Here is an 18,377-nt window from a genome sequence, read left to right as displayed (position 1 = left end):
GGGTTGAGTCACCATCCCTGGAGGAATTTAAAAGACTTGTAGACGTGGTGCTTAGGGACATGGTTTAGTGGTGGCCTTGGCACTGTTAGGTTAATGCTTGGACTAGACGATCTTAAGGGTCTTTTCCAACCTAAACAATTCTATGATTCTATGAAAAGCAAATATGACTGTCTAGCCAAATGAAAAAGCTTTATTTCCCCTCCTTGATCACATCACACCTAAACCTGACCAAATCAGGGTCCTGGTATCTCTCCTTCTCACCCACATGCCACCACCCAGTGGGTCAGCTCAGCCCAGCTTTCCACCTCTCTAAGACAGAAAATGAAAAGAGGAAATGTGTGTTAAGCCCTTTCATTAATAACCAGGAGCACACAACACAAGTGACCCTCAGTGAGCGTGTGTCCCCCCCCTCATCCATGTATCTGCCGTCCCCAACAACTCGCCCCCGACGGCACATTCCAGCCAGGACGGGACTTGTACCCTACACAGCAGTTCTGTCCCTCTCCCAGCTCAGCAACTCATCAAACAGAAAGCCACAGAAATTAAACGATTAGTCTTTATTTCTATACACATGGGGCATTGATCCTAGGGTCTGTTTTATGGGCTGGGGAGGGGGGAAACGGGATGGGGACAGGGTGGGGGAGAGCATGAGTGCATTTCATTTATAAAGTCAAGCCCTGTTCCAGTGAAAATCGAAGTTCCTGTTTCTTTCCCTCTGTATTAGACTCCCTGTCCTCTTACAGGAAGTCTTAATAAAGTCTCCAGGGATGTTTAAAATGAATTTTAAAAAATCATAATCCCCATATGGAAGCATTGGCATCAGTAAGATACACCACTGTGTGATAGCATGGAGCCAGGGAATATTTGAAAGCCTATAAAATAAACTCATTAAATTGGTATTCTGAATGCATTGCCTATGGAGAAAGCCCCCCATAAGCGATTTTGTATCTCTTGAGCAAAGAAAAAGATGTGACTGAGTTTCAGAGCTGAGCCATTTGAGGCTGGGACGGAGGGAAAGCAGCACTACATTATGTAGGAGGGACAAACAGCAAGGGACAGACCCTCGCTGCAAAGCACAGAGCTGGCTTGCTGCTGCAGGGAGTTTTGTTTCAAAGCCATCCCTCCTCTTACCAAGGAACAAACAGTCCAGAGCTCATTTGGTCAGCCACAGACAGATTTTTCACAAGCAAGGGGATGGCAAGAGGTCTTTGAATGCTAGAAGTGGTATCAGGTAGAGACCACGACAATGGGTCTCAGTTTTTGAGAGACAGCAAGGCAGGACCAACTATCAAAGTTCTTGGAAGTGATGGCCCCAAACGGCTGCAGACCCCAGGCAGCAAACAAGACACACTACAGAGGATCATAAGAATAGGCTATCTGTCCAAAGGCCACCAAAATCCAATATCCCTTCAGCATTAGACTAGCCAAAGGTCCCTGCAGCCCAGCCTCTTGTCCTGGATGGGAGCACAAAAATGCCCAGGAAAGAACAGGTCAAGTAGGGACTGAAGATTTTCTGGAGGACTCTCCCGGTCTTGAGGTAAAAGGAGACTTTTTCTTCCCTAGAATCACAGAGTGAAGAGAGCTGTGAGTAACAGCCCAAGGAAAGGCAAATTACAGAAGTCTTTATGCCTTGTTTTCCTTTTTCCCTTCACTCTCCTCAAAGCAAAATGAGTTCCTCCAGTGCACTGTAACACCTCTTTAGTTTCTCAACAGCAGATTTTGAAAGTGAACATGCATGTCTATTGTGTCTTAAATAGGAGAATTTCTATTGTGTCCTATGACCTCCCTGCAAATAACTTTGTTTTGACAGGCAGTTTTATGGTAAGAGAAGATAGCGAAGTTCAGGGAGGCTTCGCCACTATTATTTTAGATCAAATCCCTGGAGCATCTTAAGAAGGAAATGTGCACAAAGCCCTGTTTCACAAGATCAGTGCTCAGGTCCCATCTATTGTCCCATATTTTGCTTCTGACATTAAGCAGATTGCCTTTTGTGCCCCAGTTACCCTGCATGACACTTCTCAGTCTGCAGGAGTCCAGATGAAGGGACTCAGTACATCAGGGACTCAGCAAACGAAGAAGATGCATTTTGTTTAGCCAGAAAAGATTAGGACCATAAAAGTCTTTTGGGTCTATGTGTAGAAATGAGGGGAGTGCCATGCAAAATGCCATGTGAAATTAGGAACAGTAGAGAGCCAGACTTATCTCACAGTTATTGTCTGATGCTTCTCTAAGATACCTTAGGGCTTTTGGAGTTATACTGCATGAGAGTGTTTAGCTGGATGGTGCATTTGCAGGAACATGCTTAAAGGACCCCAGTTTCTCCCCCCCAAAAAAGAAGAAATGAAAAAGAAGGAAAGGAGAACTTTTGCACCTCTTTATTTCTGAAAAAAAGAGCCTTTTCTTTAAACCTACAAAACCCTTTCTCTTTGAAAATGGCCACCCATGTCAGTAACATAAAGCCCAACCTGACCTTCCAGAAGAAAAGCTCCATCTCCAGTCCTGGAAATATCTGGGGGTGGTCCTTTTCTTTTTTCACCACTGGAGGGAAAAACCCATGGTTTTAACAGCTCTACCTCAGGTTTGGGACTCCACATGTCACCTGGGGGAAGGGGGAATTTCCCAGTCCCAGTGAAGACCTTATTTGTTCTCCATGGGTCTCACCAGGTGATCGGGACAGCTCAAGGTGATCCAGATTTTTTCCTTGCTACATCTCAAAAGGGAGCAGGGCATAGAGAGTTTCCTTTCAGAAGGTAGATCCAAGATACTTCTAATAATAAGATCTGTATTATGAAATCAATAAGAAGCAGCAGTTCTTATTCAGAGTCTCACTGTGTAAGGAATTACAGAAACAGAGGGAAAATTACAGACACAGAGGGAAAAAAAAGACCATATTTTTCCTTGAGAGCCTCTGGGGCAGCTATAATTACTCCAGATGATTTCATCCTTTGGAGATTGCTGCAATTTAGTGCTGAAAAGGTATCACAAAATTTCCTAGCAATAGATGCACCTTGTGTGTAGTATCTCCTGGCAGATCAGCACAGTACCTATGCTTAGTTTTTCACTTCTTTCCATTAACACTGAAAGCAAAACTAATGAGGAAAAGGGAGCAGAAGGAAAATAATGCAGACAGCTTTTCCATGGCCTTTTTTCTAAATGAACCAGGAATTAAATTAAAAAATTTCAGCTTCCCATCTCCTCCTATTGACCTGCTCCTCCAGACTTATGATCCTCACTGAAACCCCTTGGGGACACCTAGCTAGGCTGACTTAAGTTTTATCCACCAAAGCCAATGACTATTTTCTTGATGTCTCTTATGTCAATGAAGTCCTTGGGGTACAAAGCTACTGTCAGCTGAAATCTTACCTCTATTAACGAGTGGAAGAACAATACTGGAAGAAGATATGATGGCTCAGGGAGATAAACCAATGCCATGAAAGTCTTCTTTGGACCGCAGAAGAGATGTTACCAATGCCAGGCTTGATTTAACACCACAAATAAGACAAAATATATCCAGCACAAACTACTTTTAAAACTGTCTCCACATATTGCAGAGAAAGAACAAGGTCCCCTCTAGTGGAAAGCTATGGAATATGTCGAGCAGGAGATCCTGCAAGTCCTTCCTCATCCTGACTCTGTAGTATCTCAGTATTTTTTTTTCTCCACACCGCCCTTGCCATGCACACACCATCAGGCTAATCTAATGAAGGCAGAGCTGCTGTCATTACTACCTGGATGTCTGAGCCTTGGGTCTTAAATCCTGCTTTTGGCCTCTGGGATTTGTCGTCTCACTTATGTTTTCAGAGAAATCAGCGTTATCTCCAACCTTGTCATTAATGATTCATTTTGCAAAGCTTCAGCAGCTGTGGATGTAATTTTTCCAATGCAATTTCTCCATCTGGTGGTGTAAACAGCAGCTCCCAGGCTGTTGTTGGTCAGAGTGCTCCACTCCAGCACTGCTATTTTACACCCACCGTGATCTGACTTTCAGATTCCACCTGACCACTGTAATAAGAACCAGGGGAAAATGCATACCAGTTTTGGACTGTGCCTGTAGATTTACTTCCCTCCATGCCCACTTCAGGCATTATGACAAGTCTTGTTAGGCAGGATGTTTTCCTGAGAGTTTGCAGTCCCCAGTAATGTATTCCCTTCATTCCACCCATACACTGTCGCTCTGACAACTTAGAAACAAGTTGATATACCCCTTAGGTGACCAGAGGGGCTCCTTCTCAGAGAAGAAACTTTTTTTTTAATACAACATCTTTTTTTCAGTAAGACACGACCACAAACTAGTCTGAGCTGACATGTAAGACTTTGAATGTATTTGCTGTCTGATCTTGGCAGAAATTAATTAAAATGAATTGCAAAGGCTCCAGCAGTCCCGATGCAGCAGTCCCAAAAATTGCTTTTTTTTTTTTGGTGTGAGAGAGATGGTGGTTGTATTTGGGAGGAGGGGTTTGAGGAAAGAGCTATTTTACTCTGTGATAGTGAGCTTAATGACAACATGAAGGGGCAGATTTTCTCCATTGAAGCTTTCGGATCAGGAATAGATCTGCTCCTCTTCCCTCTCACCAAACAGGTACAGACTAAGTCAGCACCCTCTTTCTGCACACCCTAAAGACCATTAATAGCAGGATTAACAGCACCACACCATGTTTCCAGCTGCAGGACAGGGAAGCAGTCTTTCCTGCCTAAATCACAGCTGGATCCCATCCTACAGCTGCTTTACCTGTGAACTGGAGTTTATAAGATATAAGCACCCACTCAGCCCCCCCCAAAACCACAGTGAGCCCATAAAACCTGGTGCAGGTCCCAGGGAGTGACATCTCTGCACACAGGCAAAGAGTCTGGCCTGAATGCAATTTTAAAATTCTTTTTCCTTTTTTTCTTTGTGACTCCTTATGGAAGAAATCAATTAAACAGGAAGAGAACAGAAGAAAGCAGGTGACTGAAATATAATGATGGACACCTGTCATGTTTCTGTGTGTTGGAATCAATGTGCTTTCATTAACTCTGGCACTAGGAGTCTCTGCAGGTCCCTAAGTGAAGGTGTGTTAATATGAACGGACACCTCATCAGGGGTTACACATACACATACACACACAGTCTGGATTACAGACCTGTGCTCCTGCAGGGTTGCCTCCCCTCCAGCCGGTTGTATGACTCTTGTATTCCCTTTTGTTCCAGCTGAAAAAGTGGATAAACTCCTTTTCCTGGTCTTACATACAGCCCAACGGTTGTCCTGAGCCATAAACCTGGCTATCTGAGACTTTTCAGGCTGAGAAGGGAATTGAAAACAAGTCCTCTGCTCCTGCCTGGAAGCTGCAATCCCCACTCATCTTCAGCCTTTGAAAAATTAGGGGTGGGACTGAGATTCAGACTTAAACATAGATGGCTATAACATACATCTTCACACTCATCATTGGGTATCTTTGCAGTGGATGGAGATTTAGGGCTCCAACCACTTGTCTGCGTATAGGGGCAGAATTTCTGACCCTGACTTCTCTCCGTACTCCTCTAGCATAGCAGATCATACCTGGAGGCTGTGAGCTGTCACCGTTCATGCTCTTAGTAAATATTTCTGGGGCTGTTAACATCTTTCCCATCCTTTCCCCTCAAGTCTTACACCTCCGCTTCAGTAGCTCTGGTGCTTTTGGGGCCTTTTATGAACTGACTGACTTCAGTAACACATGCTTTTAATTTTGCTGGGTTCATTTTCTACGAGGATGGGTTGGGTAGGAGAGGACAGAGGGGAAAGGAAAGGTGGGACAAATGAGAAATGTTTTTGCAGTGATAGATCAGCTCTCTGTCTGTGTTAAAACCATAGGGTCAACAGAAAGCAGTTGGATTGATATAAATCTAACTCATGGGGCCCGAGCTGAATAAACTACTGGAGATAACTCCCTCCTTGCTTCATGGAGTAGACAAAGCCATGCCAGTATCTACACTCAGAGATGGTGTATCCAGCAGAGACAATAGGTAGAGCTTTAGTCATTACAATAGCTTGCAAACTATCCCCCGTTAGCTTTTTAGCTAAATACCCCATGGCTGTTAATCTTAAGGCATAAATTGCTGAGATATTTACAAAACACACTAGGAGAAAAGCTGCTCCTGATAAAACTACTTTTCAAAATTTTCCAGGTGGTGAGAGAAATAGCAGCCACATTAAAAGTGTAGCAAAATCCCTGGTTTCGAAACTGCTCAGGGAGAGAGCAAAACCATTAATGCATTCAGCCCTGCTCCCCTGAGACCCTGAGTTTCTGCTGCGACAGGCTGAGCATCTTCACATCCCCTTTGTCCCTGTGGGCTCTTCTTATCTGCTGCGTTTCCTGAAGGGATAATGAACTGAGGACAGCTACTGCCTACAGCAGCACAGATGCAGTCCTCTTTTCTTATTCTGTGCACATCCTCCTACAGCTTGATTTATGTGTCTTTGATCAGAAAAGAGAAAAAGGTGGATAAATCTTCTGGGACATGTGCAAACTTTTGTATTTCCTTCAGCAGTCTAGAGAAGGAGGCATCTGAGAAGGAAGGAAAGCTTTCTCCCATATGTCCAAGCCACCTCTCAGAAACCACATGAGCTGACTTAGAAAACTCGGTTCTTTGGGGTTTTGCATCCAGAATTTGCTTAATCCCTAAAATTCCCCACATGCAAATACTCTTTAGGAGGAGATGAGTTCTAGTAAATATTTATCAAGCTCCTTAAGGTCGTCAAGAAGAGCAAATTTTAAATGAATCATGTCCTTCCATGAGTTTAGACCTTCTCTGTGAATTTCCATGCTTATCCAAAGTTCTGATTCTCACTCCAGGTTGCGGTTTGGTTCCAGTCATTGCTATCACGTAGCTCTGCACAGTGCATTTTATTTACAAGTTACTGTCTAGCCAAATGGCCAGGTTTTCCTCTGGTGGACAAAACCCCAGTGACTTGGTCTTCAAAAGGTAGTAAATCCCTATATCCAGTGGCACTCAACAGCCTGAGGGTATGGAGACAGCACGTCCTACCTGCTCCCAGTGCTCTACCCGCAGCAATTTGGCAGTGCCCTCCCCGAAAGACTGCCAGCGCAGGCTTTCAGCAAGGTCACTTCTTCTTCGCTGGGGCTTTGGCATTCCCGCCAGCCTTGCCATTAGTTTTGGTGCCTCCTGATTTTTCTGCTTCACCTTCTTTTTCACCTTTCTTCCCACCACCTTGTTTCTTGTCAGTAGTGTCCTTTCCCCCCTTTTCTCCCTTTTCTCCTTCTTTCTTTTTGGCCCCATCCTTCCCTTCTTTCTTGGATCCTTCTTTCTGGTCCTTTTCACCATCCTTCTTCTTGGAGCCTTTGGATCCATCTTTTTTACCCTGAGTTTTGTCCACTTTTCCAGATACAGTGGGAACTTCTTCTTTTTTTTCTTCTGCAGCCTGAGCTGTATGCAAGGATGGAAAAAGAAAACAGGAAAGCAGTTAACTTGGGTTGACACTAGCCGGGAAGAGGGCAAAACTCCTGCTCCCTGCTGGCAAATCTTGGACAAAGGGAAAATACTTCTGCTGGGGCTTTGTCTGTACAGCTGGCTTGCTCACTGACTAGCAGCTTTTCGTGTCTTTGTTTTGAGAAGATAGACTAATGGGATAAAGCAGAACTGGTAATTTCAAGAGCTGAGTTGTGGATCTATTGGAGGAAACAGCTCCTGTTGGTAGGAACTGCTCCATGAACTTTACAAGTGTGGTCCATAAGCATTTCCCAATAATGACTTTCAGTGTGGAGTTGTCTCCTTCCACAAGAAGGAACAGAAAGATCTCTTGTGCAATTCAGTACAGACCTGTCTTGGGTTTGGTTTTTTCTGTTGGTTGGTTGGCTTTTCTAATTCTTTGTGTATGGGGTATGCATCCTGCAGCTGAGAGTGGACAGTAGGGATTCTGCTGGGGATCTTTGCTTTCAGAGACAGACAAGCAGAAGATGGCTCGCCCAGCACAAGACTATAAAGTAGGTTTAGCTTATGTCCTTTCCATGTCCAGTCACAATGGGACTGGCTTCCCACCTGTACCACTGCAATTAATAGCAGCAGCATACCATGGGCACATAGCAATTAACTCTAGTAGACAATTAGCCCTATTTTGGTATGTTTTAACAAGCCATATGAGTTATAGGAAGCTTATAATATCTTTACTTATGGAATATTTTTACTTAGGAACATCTTGGATTCAGTGTCCACATTTCAGGTGAGAAGACTCATAAGTACCACACTGGCTTTGCAGACTTTAATTATTCTGACAAAGGCTTTGGTAGCAGAAAACTTTTCCTCATCTTTCTTATTTTTCTTCTACTAGAAGTGGTTCATTTTCTCAAAAGTATTTCTGAAGTCAGAGCTTGATGCACTGAACTCTCATCTCAGGCAGCAACTTGACACTTAAACACAGATCATATTTCATATATTTCTTATGGAAAGTTTTTCCTTTGCTCAAGACCAGCAGAGTATAAAGTTTTGCAAAAACAAGTGAAAATGCGTTAAGTTTCCCATGACCTCCTTCTCTGAAAATCCCCAGTATAGGACTCAGATACGTAAATAGATAACCTTGTTAACACAACTTAATAATTAAAATCAGCCAAGATGTAGCAATGACCTGGGAGCAACCTCAGCAAACAGAGGATGGTTGGTCACTGTTTAGCTTTCTTCAGCTGGCACCTAAGCTAAGTCAAATTATTTCACGTTTGCCACAGGCTAAGAAAAGATGGCAGTGAACTGGGTTAGGAGGTAATTTAGTACGGGCCTTTGGTGAGAAGTCTCAACCCTTACCTGGAGCCATTGGACTCCGACCTGTTTAAGTAGCCCCAAATCTCCCATTGTTATGGATGTCTGCAGTGTCACTTTCAAATTGCATTAATGTATTACAGGTGAGAAGCAAACCTGAATTTGTTACATTTACCTAAAATATTCCTTCAGCATACACACTAAAATAAAATATCATCCTTTGACCTCGGGAACTGGCAATTCATTTAGACATACAAATGAGAATAGAACAATACAGACTCTTTCTGACAACCACCGGGGAAATCCTGACATTTCATATAAGAAAAAAAAAAAAGAGAGGGAAGAATTAAAAAAAAAAAAAAAAAAAAGAAAACACCACATTGTCTGCTTCCTGGACAAATATGGTAGGAACCAGATGAACTCCCCAAAATGTCAGCTGGAGCAGTCTCAGAGCAGAATACTTGAAGATCTCCCAGGCCATGGACACAGACAGTACATCTCGACCCAGAGCAAAGGTCAAGTCCTGCTTGTACTTCTCCCACAGACTGGCAGACAGAACACAAATGAATCAATTTGTATATAACATTTTATACACTGAAGCCTGAAGTCCATTTTATTTATCTGCAGTAAAAGGGTTTGCCATATATGACACTCAAAAAAGTGCACGGAGAGCCATTTGGCAGTTAGAATATTCCATCATAATAAATGTGAAGTAGGGTAAAATAATGCCAAGAAGTGAGAGTATTTAAGCATTGTATATATTCATGATTAACAGTATTTGACACTTACAGAAATCTTTCTTTAAAGCGTTTAATGGCCACTCAGTAATTAAAATCACTCAAGTCATCACTCTGGCCTTGACTGGGTCTACGAGGGGTTGTCACAGTATAAGTGTATAAATAGTCGACACATACATTATATTTCATGACCGCGTAAATCAAGGTCGGTTGCCAAATGTCAAGTGGGGCAACATGGCAAGCATCACACTCTGTACAGATGAAAATAGCAGCACAGAGATGAAGCCCAAAGGTTTGCATACTTTCCATTGTAATGCCTAAATCATGTAGTGAAACTGTTTTGGGAACAGGATGCACACTAATCTCAGAAGAAGGGCAAACCAGTGGGTTTGATCACACATAGCTTTTGCATCTAACAGTTTAGGCGCTGACGGCTGAGTCAGTCCTTTTGAGTCCCCAGGGTTGGAGACATACAGGCATTTTTAAGGCACAATATACCTCTTCCACTTTAACACCGCCCCTACTGTGAAAGGAATCACATCCTTTTTATTTTCCACCGTGGATGAAGGGATAAAGTCTAGACAACTAGTGCTGATGCAGACTTCTCCATAGGTGTGGATAATGTACTGGTGGACAGATGACTCCCACCCCAGTACTAATTCCTTCAGGACAACTTGGGCAGATTTATATCTGCCTAGTCCTAGAGGACTAGGAGCTTCAGAGAACACATATTCACGAGCCATTACCAGATACCAGCGGCCACTCAGCAACATGTTATCCACCAGCCTCCTACCCTGCATCATGCCAGGACCATAATTCTGAGATTCTCAAAGGTTAAAGGGTGGTCAACTACTCAAATTATACATTTAACTGGATGAAAGTTTAAGGTAGTCTTTATGGTGCAGCTGACTCCCAATAAATTGCTTTCTTGTGGTAATTTATTCATGAGTTCATGCTGCAATAATTTACCATGGTCTGATTAAACCTACAGCAAAATAGCCAGCCTTTGGATGGAGTACACGTACGTGTTTGTGGGATGTAAAGGCTGCTTACAGGACATCAAAATTTATTAGCATTCGGGGTTGAAATGGCCATTCTGCTGCCCAAATACCCTTTCTGTCTCTTCTGGATATTCTCATCCTTAATTTATTGGTTTTCCAGAAGTAACAGCTAGACAGGAAGAGGATGCAGCAGCAAATGAATGAATTTGGCTTTCTGCTATCTACAGGCATGATGCTTTACACCCTCTGGGATCTACTGATAGCTGCTCCTTACAGAGTCAGAGTTTGGTCTTTTGGGCAGGAAATTGAAGGACACAATACGAAGCACTTCCATGTGTGATTGCTCATACACGTAAGAGTGCATTAACTAGGCCTTTGGATGACCTTTGACTTTAAAGTAAGTTAAGAGAATTTAACTGTATGGACAAGGGCTTATTCATGCCAATTGGGTTCAGCTCCAGAGAGTGGTCTGGCCACCCTCAGTTTATAGTATAAGTATAATCAGATGTCTGAACACCTCTGAAATACTGAGGTATGTGCAAGTTCCTACTGTTAAGCACTTAGTTCTGTATTTTGCTGGTGTACGACTAAATTTCTACAATTATGTTATCTGCCTCTTTCACCAGTTTCATAGAATCATAGAATGGTTTGGGTTGGAAGGGACCTTAAAGATCATGTAGTTCCAACCCCCTGCCGTGGGCAGGGACACCTTCCACTAGACCAGGTTGCTCAAAGCCCCGTCCAGCCTGGCCTTCATGGACTGAAGCATCACATTTTGAGTTAAGGAAACTTCCAGTTGCTACAAAGCTGTAGATCACAGACCTTGCAGAGACACAGGAAAGAGAAAAAAAAGTTCATAAAAAGGTATTGAGAAAACAGAGGTCAAATGCAGAAAGGGAACTGAGAAGCAGAGAGTCCAAGGTATGATGGATCTCATCAGAAAAGAGAAGCCATAGACAGACAGACAGGAAGGCAGTCCCCTAATTTCCTTGAAGGGCCATTTCATCTTCTTCTTTGACCACAGGCAGGGAGTTGAGAGGTCTGGACTGGACATGACCAGAGAGAGTTAGGAGAGTTTCAGTAGAGCCTAGGGTACAGAATCAGGAAAGATGAGTAAGAGCAGTGGAGACCAGTGACAGAAATACTCTTGGCCATCCAAATAGGGTAAGCCATTTACGGGTAATGTGAAAGTCTAACAACTCTTTTTCTTCCTACTGACATCCCCCAACCCAGGAACTGGCCCTTAAAATGAATCAGACTCTCTGGAAATTTTAAACATGGACTTCAAAGGAATGACCCTGATTTGCACCAGCGGAGAAACTGTCCCTTTCATCTAAAGGACTGTTCCTGCTGCCACAAATGCTGCAGGTTTAGTGGATGTGATTAGGAGGGCTTTACCAAATCATGGCAATATCTTAATGGTTGTGCCCAAGGAGCCACACTGATTTACACTACGGGAGGACCTAGCCCTTTGCATTCATGCATACAGAAAGCAACCCCAAAAGAAGAGATGGGTCTCTTGTAGGTGTGGGTGTGGGCAGTACCTCCAGGGATCTCTGTCAGCTCGTTGAGTGGTGGCACAGTCTCCAGTTTGTCTGCATATGTCTTGGCTGCTTGCCGTTGAGCATATCGTGCCTCAATCTCTTTCTTTGTCCGGGGAATCCGGCACTTGAAGATACAGCACAGTGTGATAACTGGGAAAAGAGAGAGGGAAGCAAGAGCATTCAGTTCAGCCAGCAGATGCCTCTCTAGTACAGGCTGGCCCATTTACAGTGGGAAGACAGCTGGAAGAAAAATTAATTTCAGAAGAGTTTCTTCCAGTGGGAACCTGTAGCCATTTACATCAGTGGAAGTACCTGCCTGAGGGATATGGTCACACGGTCTAAAGCAATTGAGTTACCTGAAAATAAAGAATTACCGTTCTTCAGGTGAGCTGTGGTAAAGGACTGAGCATGTCCTTCTCACCAAAACCAATGTAAACCATTGCCTTAAACCATATACACCACCGGTGTTTCTGAGCATCAGAGCACCAACAAATTAAATCCATTATGTCTGGAAATGACAGCAGCAGTTGAGAGGTACTGGCACCATTCAACAGCGTGTTATTGCTAGAGGATCCTGACAACACATCTTAGCCATTCATTTTTGCAGAGGTAGGTGCTGGGGATGTGGGCCTCCAGCTGAAGAAAGCAATGAGGAGTTTGCATGGAAACGCTGTAAACCCTCTAAATAGATCCAGAACAAGAGCTCAATGTATGCCTTAATTGGCTTTCATCCAAATCTATTTAGGGCAGGCCAAGAACCCAGATCTCCTAAATCCCCCCATCATGTGCTTACTATTCCATCATTCTTCTTTCCATGAGCTAGGCTTCTTTACATGTCTTAAGGATGCAGATGATGCTTTTAATCCTAGTAAGATATAGTTTCTCTTCATGCTTAAACCTATACATTATTTCAGAATTTCCATCTGCAAATCTAATCATGATTCAGACAATTCATTGTAATGAAATCACTATTGGTTGGTTTCCTAGATTAGGAATTCACAGGCTTGAGCAGGTCATTGGTTCATCCATGTACCGCTTCTGACAACAACAAAGCAGCAACCTCAGGGAAAAGATCAATGAAACTCAGAAACAGGCAATCATAAAATTAGTTGGCCCACAGGTCATAAACACATGTCAAGAAGCATGAGATCTCATGGTCTCTAAGAACTTTTGAGTTGCTTTTTTGAGGGCATCTTTAAAATAGTTCAAGGATTATTCTATTCTAAATAGAAGCTCAACTTTCCAACCTACCTAAGTTCTTAACCTCGTTTATATACCTTATGGAAATGGATTCTGCAGGCAGGCAGAGTCTTGTGCTTGGAAAGATGTTGTGTGATCAGTTTTACATGCTCTGACTCTTATTTTAACTGGAGTTCCTCTATGCCACATCAATGCTGTAAGAAAGGAGCAAGCATCCAACTTTCTGTACGCTTCAAAAGCCAGGTAATCTCCTCTGGCCTTATATCACCATAAGCAATGTATTAGACCTTTGAGACTAATCCAAGGAAATGAGAGAAATAATCTGTATGTTTGGTTCCAAGTGTGAGCATTTCTCATTCATCAGGAGTAAAACCATTTTGCAGACAGCCTTCACAACACAAGCACACAGACCATTTGCTGCTGTAAATTTTACTCCCTAAAAGTTTGTCCTGTACCTGTCCAACCTCTCCTAAGTAAAGTGGGATCACGGTAACCAGGAACAAGCTCTGCATGATGTCTCCATAGAACAAAAGAGAAAAGAAAAGTAGTAAAAAACATTTCTCAGTGGTTTGAGGTTGGTGTAAAGTTACAAAGCCAAGTGTAGCAGCTCCTCTATCTCTTTGCTGAATTGTGCTGCTGAAAATATCACTCCCCTTAAACAGTGTGCTGTGGAGGTGCTGTAGTAGAATCACAACAGGACAAGACACCTGAAGTGAATTGCCTAACCCAACATGAAATTGTAACAACCTGTAATTAGAGAAGCAATCAAGATGCTTTTATCCTTGCGCTTCCATAAGGGTCAGCAAGAAGCTGAGGGTAATTGAGATTTTATTTGTCTTAGACAAGGAAAGCAAGGTACCCGTATGGCATTAGTGGCAGCACAACTTTGGCACCTTGCAAGTGGGTAACGTACCACATCTGGAAAGTACACAGCTGGGTCCGCCCTGCTGTTCAGGGCAGCAGGATTTCACTGTGCGCCTGTCACAACTAATGGATGGCACAGACCTTTTCAGGCTAGCAGACAAAAAAAAACCCAGGTGCTGGGCAAGGACTCAAGGCAAGGTCAGACTAGACATAAGTATGCATTTTTAACAGTGACAGCAAGCAGGAAAACAATTAACTGGGGGGAATGGGGTAAGTGTTTTATCTCTAACCACTTTTAAATCAAGGTCTATTGTTTTCCTAAAAGCACTCTGGAATTCAGCTAAGCCAGGAAATCCTCTACTCACATTTGAGAAAAATTTGCCAGGAAAATTAGCACCCTATTTCCTGGAGATTGATATACGATAAGACTGTCAGCTTTCAAGGAAAGCACAAAGAGATTAGTCTATGCCCTTGAAAATCAAGGGCAAAATTTCTGCCAATATTATAGTAGTTGGCTTAGCCCTACAGGAAGGTGTAGGGGTTGTTCTGTATCTCACAGTTCTATTTCTTTTCAATTACTAAGGCCAAAATGGTAGTTGCTACAGGACAATCGCAAGCTCAGCTCTCTGTTACCTTTGTAATGAAGATGAAGTGTTACACTGAGGTACTGGCGACTTATGTTGTCTTGGGATGTGAAATGATTCATAACCAGCCACCAGAGCAAGAGGCTTATGTGAAAATAATACACTGTTATTCCTATCTCCATCCCCCTTGCAAGCTGTGCTTAGTGTGAGGTTCAAGCCATGCAAGGGGCTAAGTATTGGACTGAATGCTATTGTCTTTTTAAAAGAATAGGCTAGTGAATAAGATTTTGGTACAGGGGCTTTAGGACACTAACTGATGCCCAGAATGATCATTTCATTGCTAGTGGGAAGTTATTGCCTGTTGGATATCTTTCCTTTTCCCTCCAGATCTGACACAGGAGACAGAGTGGGTGGCATTAATCTGCTCTGGTTTGTGTTTCTCAGAACTAGAGTGTGTGGTCTCCAACAGTCACTCCAGGCTCCCTTTATCACTGATGGAGAGAAAGAAGCATCTCTACAGGGTGATTAATCTCATGTTAAATCAGAAATCTAAGGTATGCCACATAAATCATCCTTTGCAGCTGCCTTTCTGCCCATTAACTATGAAAAGAGCCTGAAGTGCCCAGTCTGATGCAGGACAGTGGAAGAGCTGTGATCTTCTGGAGTGAGACCCAGAGGCTGGACAACATGCCTTAAGGCTTCCCAAATGACATCAGAGATCTACATTTAGGAGTGTGAACTGTTCCCTAAGTTAGAAGAGGTGAATCTCTTCTAACTACTTTGGAAGTTAAGAGTGAAACGTTTGTTGCATATTAGAAGTTTGGAGCTATCTTAGCATAATTTCTGTTGTGCCTGGTAGATATTTTATGTTTTTTTCCTGCTTCAAATCAGTGAGATTATATTTGCTCCACTGATAATTTATCCATCAAGTGAACCAGAAAGCAATATAACCTCTAATGTTTCCTGGGCCTTTGCTTATGCCAAGATTAACATTATTTTCCACTGGACGAGTAGAGATTCTCTTGTTCGGAAGACAACCTGGGAAACTGAAGATGCCTGTAAGGGTCCTGAGATCATCCTCACCACCGTTCCCTTTCCGGCATTTGGCAGCCTGGGTTCAGGGCCAGATGAGAAGTGATGCTGCTGGTGGCCTTCAAAGGAGGAGATAGAAGAAGCCTCAGTGGAGGCTTCCCTTTTCCTCATTTGGAGTGACTCGTAAGCTGATGCTATCGTTCCTGACCCCCACCGGAGGTCCGCTGCAGTGGATGTTGTAGCTGTGCCCATGCCTGGTCATGTGTCCCATTGACCCAGACCTTGACCCATGGACATGACTTTCTGGTTTCACCTCAGACCTGCACCATCACCACCAACTTGGCTGTGTCGGCCACTGGTTACACTCAGCCATCGTGTGAGGATGGTTGGTAATGAGGATTGCTGTTTAAAAATATCCATTCCTGTAGAATAACAGATCAAGAATTGGACTGTACTCTCTTCCATGAGAGTTAAACGTCAAAGCAATACTCTTACCAAAGTTTAGTAGGTGACATGGCATCAGTTGAGCACATTAACTGATGGGCCCATGTTCTCAGGGTAGAGAATTATAATATAAAAAAACCCCAAACACCAAAACTAAAGACCTCCATGAGGGTTATATGTACAATGAATGTAGCTTAAACTAAAAGTTTTTGTTTGGGGTATGAATATGTGCAGGAACATTAACTCCAACTCAGTTGAATAGTGATAACTTGATCACTTTTGATTCTAGATCCACTGGATGAAGTATCTAGGGATCAGTTAGCTTAGATGTAACCTGAGAATTTGTTGTTATGCTTTTCTTCTGGCAGACCTGACTTCAAGCCTTGAATGTCTGTTTTATATTAAACATTCACCAATTCTCTTATTCCCCAGGTGAATGCTTTATTCACACTGCTGTCAAGCAATATTTAGTCCCTTTTTTTCATGCTGTGGGTCTCCTTTTCCTTTCCAGAATTTCAACTTTCATTTTAGTTGTCGAGAAGGCTTCTAAAATGCAGCCTGAATAAACTATTGCCTGTCTGATGCTATGGTGACCTTAAAGCAATCTCTGTAAGATGTATCAGTGCCCCATTAGCACCATGGAAGGTCCATGAAAATATTCACCATCAAGTCTTGGAATGGTGATGTTGCTCATGTTTTCTCTGCTATCAAACTATGTAAAGGAGCAGAATAAACACCCTGTGCAACAAAAGGTAGTGGAGTCATTTTAAATCCTCCCAATTTTCTCAGCTTTTCTGTATTAATATTATATGACCTTGTGATACTGTGATAATAAGGATCTTCCGTGAACTGCACAATTCAGAATACAGGCCTTTTCTTTTTCAATAGCATGCTGTGGATTGCTTTGCTGTTTGGCTTCTAAAAATCATTTTCTCACGTATTTTTTTTTCCTTTTCAGTTACCTGACATACATGGTTGAATTCAGCCACCTATTCTGAAGGACCATTTCTGTTTTAAAATTAAAAAGTCAGGTCTGATCCTGCACGTGGTGTTCTCTTTCTGCACCAAAGATTCAAGCTGACAACGTATCAAATAATTTTTCATTGTTTCTGCCAGGCTGACTGTGTGAAATGTAATTTTTCAAGGAGGAAACAAATTCTTGGTGGTCCTTTATGAAATGGCTGTTTTAAAGGAGTCAACTTTTTTCTATCTTTGATGACAAAAAAGGTATTGTAAATGATATATTTTCATTCTTCAGCATATATGAAAAAACTTGGGAAATAATGAAGAACTCTGAGGCTTGCTCCTTTCTGGATTTTTAGCATGTTTTCATTATTTTTACAGGAGGCAATGTCTTCCTAATATTCATATTCAATGCTATTCAGGCTGGAGGAGCTGAGAAATGGCCCAGAAACCTCTCATCTGAAGTACAGTAACAGAGCAAATGTTAAACACGTAATTTCTACCACAAACAATCAGATGCTTGTGACTAAATAAGGGCTGTGTGTTTACTCCCACTGGCTTAAACTAAAATAGTTTGTTTCGTAATTGAAGCAAGCTAAGAGTATATGCAAAAGACCGTGAAAGGAGCTCTATTGGCTTAAACTAAATATCCGTGTGGCCAAGTTACCCTGTTGCTGGTCTTTTTTTTTCTGTTCACTTAAGTGAATTTAGCTCATCAACAGTAACAGTTGCTTCTAGTTTAGCTGGGCAGTAAATTTAAAAAAAAAAAAACAAAAAAACCAAAAAACAGAAAAACCCCCAACAACCAAAAAGAAGGAAAGAAAAACTTGGTTCTCCTAGGAGCCAGGAACGATGTAAGTGAAATATCTTCTCCAGAGACTGCGTGGTGTAATATTTCAGCACGGCTATGATTGAGAACTGAATGGTTTTATAAATTGAATGGAAATTGGCTGCAATACACAGTAGGTTTGTTCCCTTTGAAGCTGAAAAAATACAGTCTGCCAATGAAGCATTTAATTAACATTTAGCAAAGTAGCCTGTGCTGCTCTGAGTTAATTAGGCAGCCATTCCATTGTTAATAATGCAAGCAATTAATGCAGATGTATTCAATGGCAAGTTAACTGCACCCTTGTGTTTAAATGCTCTTTGAGAAGCCTGGAGAGTTGCTTACTATATTACTACAATGATGCTTTAAGGAAAAGAGCTAGCATCTTTTGGCTGTTCAAGCTACTCAGGGCAGTGTTAATAACCGGCTAATTGTGATAATGGAATGACCAGTGAGGG

General features: G+C 42.4%; 1 protein-coding gene across 3 annotated transcripts in view; it reads right to left on the bottom strand.

Moving 5' to 3' along the window:
- Nucleotides 1–632: 632 nt before the first annotated feature.
- The window catches only part of TMIE (transmembrane inner ear), a 42,230-nt gene continuing 24,485 nt past the window's right edge, over nucleotides 633–18,377 (bottom strand). For 2 of the 3 annotated variants that reach the window (XM_069778399.1, XM_069778398.1), the window contains 2 exons: nucleotides 12,007–12,156; nucleotides 633–7,401 (listed from right to left, as the gene is read on the bottom strand). In XM_069778399.1, coding sequence (XP_069634500.1) covers nucleotides 7,079–7,401; nucleotides 12,007–12,156 — 473 coding nt within the window. In that variant the 3' untranslated portion in view covers nucleotides 633–7,078. Of the gene's footprint in view, nucleotides 7,402–8,668; nucleotides 11,550–12,006; nucleotides 12,157–18,377 lie in introns of those variants that run through there. The other variant, XM_009915930.2, reaches the window with a different exon arrangement.

Source organism: Haliaeetus albicilla, chromosome 2 (assembly GCF_947461875.1).
Source record: "Haliaeetus albicilla chromosome 2, bHalAlb1.1, whole genome shotgun sequence".
NCBI lineage: Eukaryota > Metazoa > Chordata > Aves > Accipitriformes > Accipitridae > Haliaeetus > Haliaeetus albicilla.
This window is presented reverse-complemented; position numbering and strand designations above follow the sequence as displayed.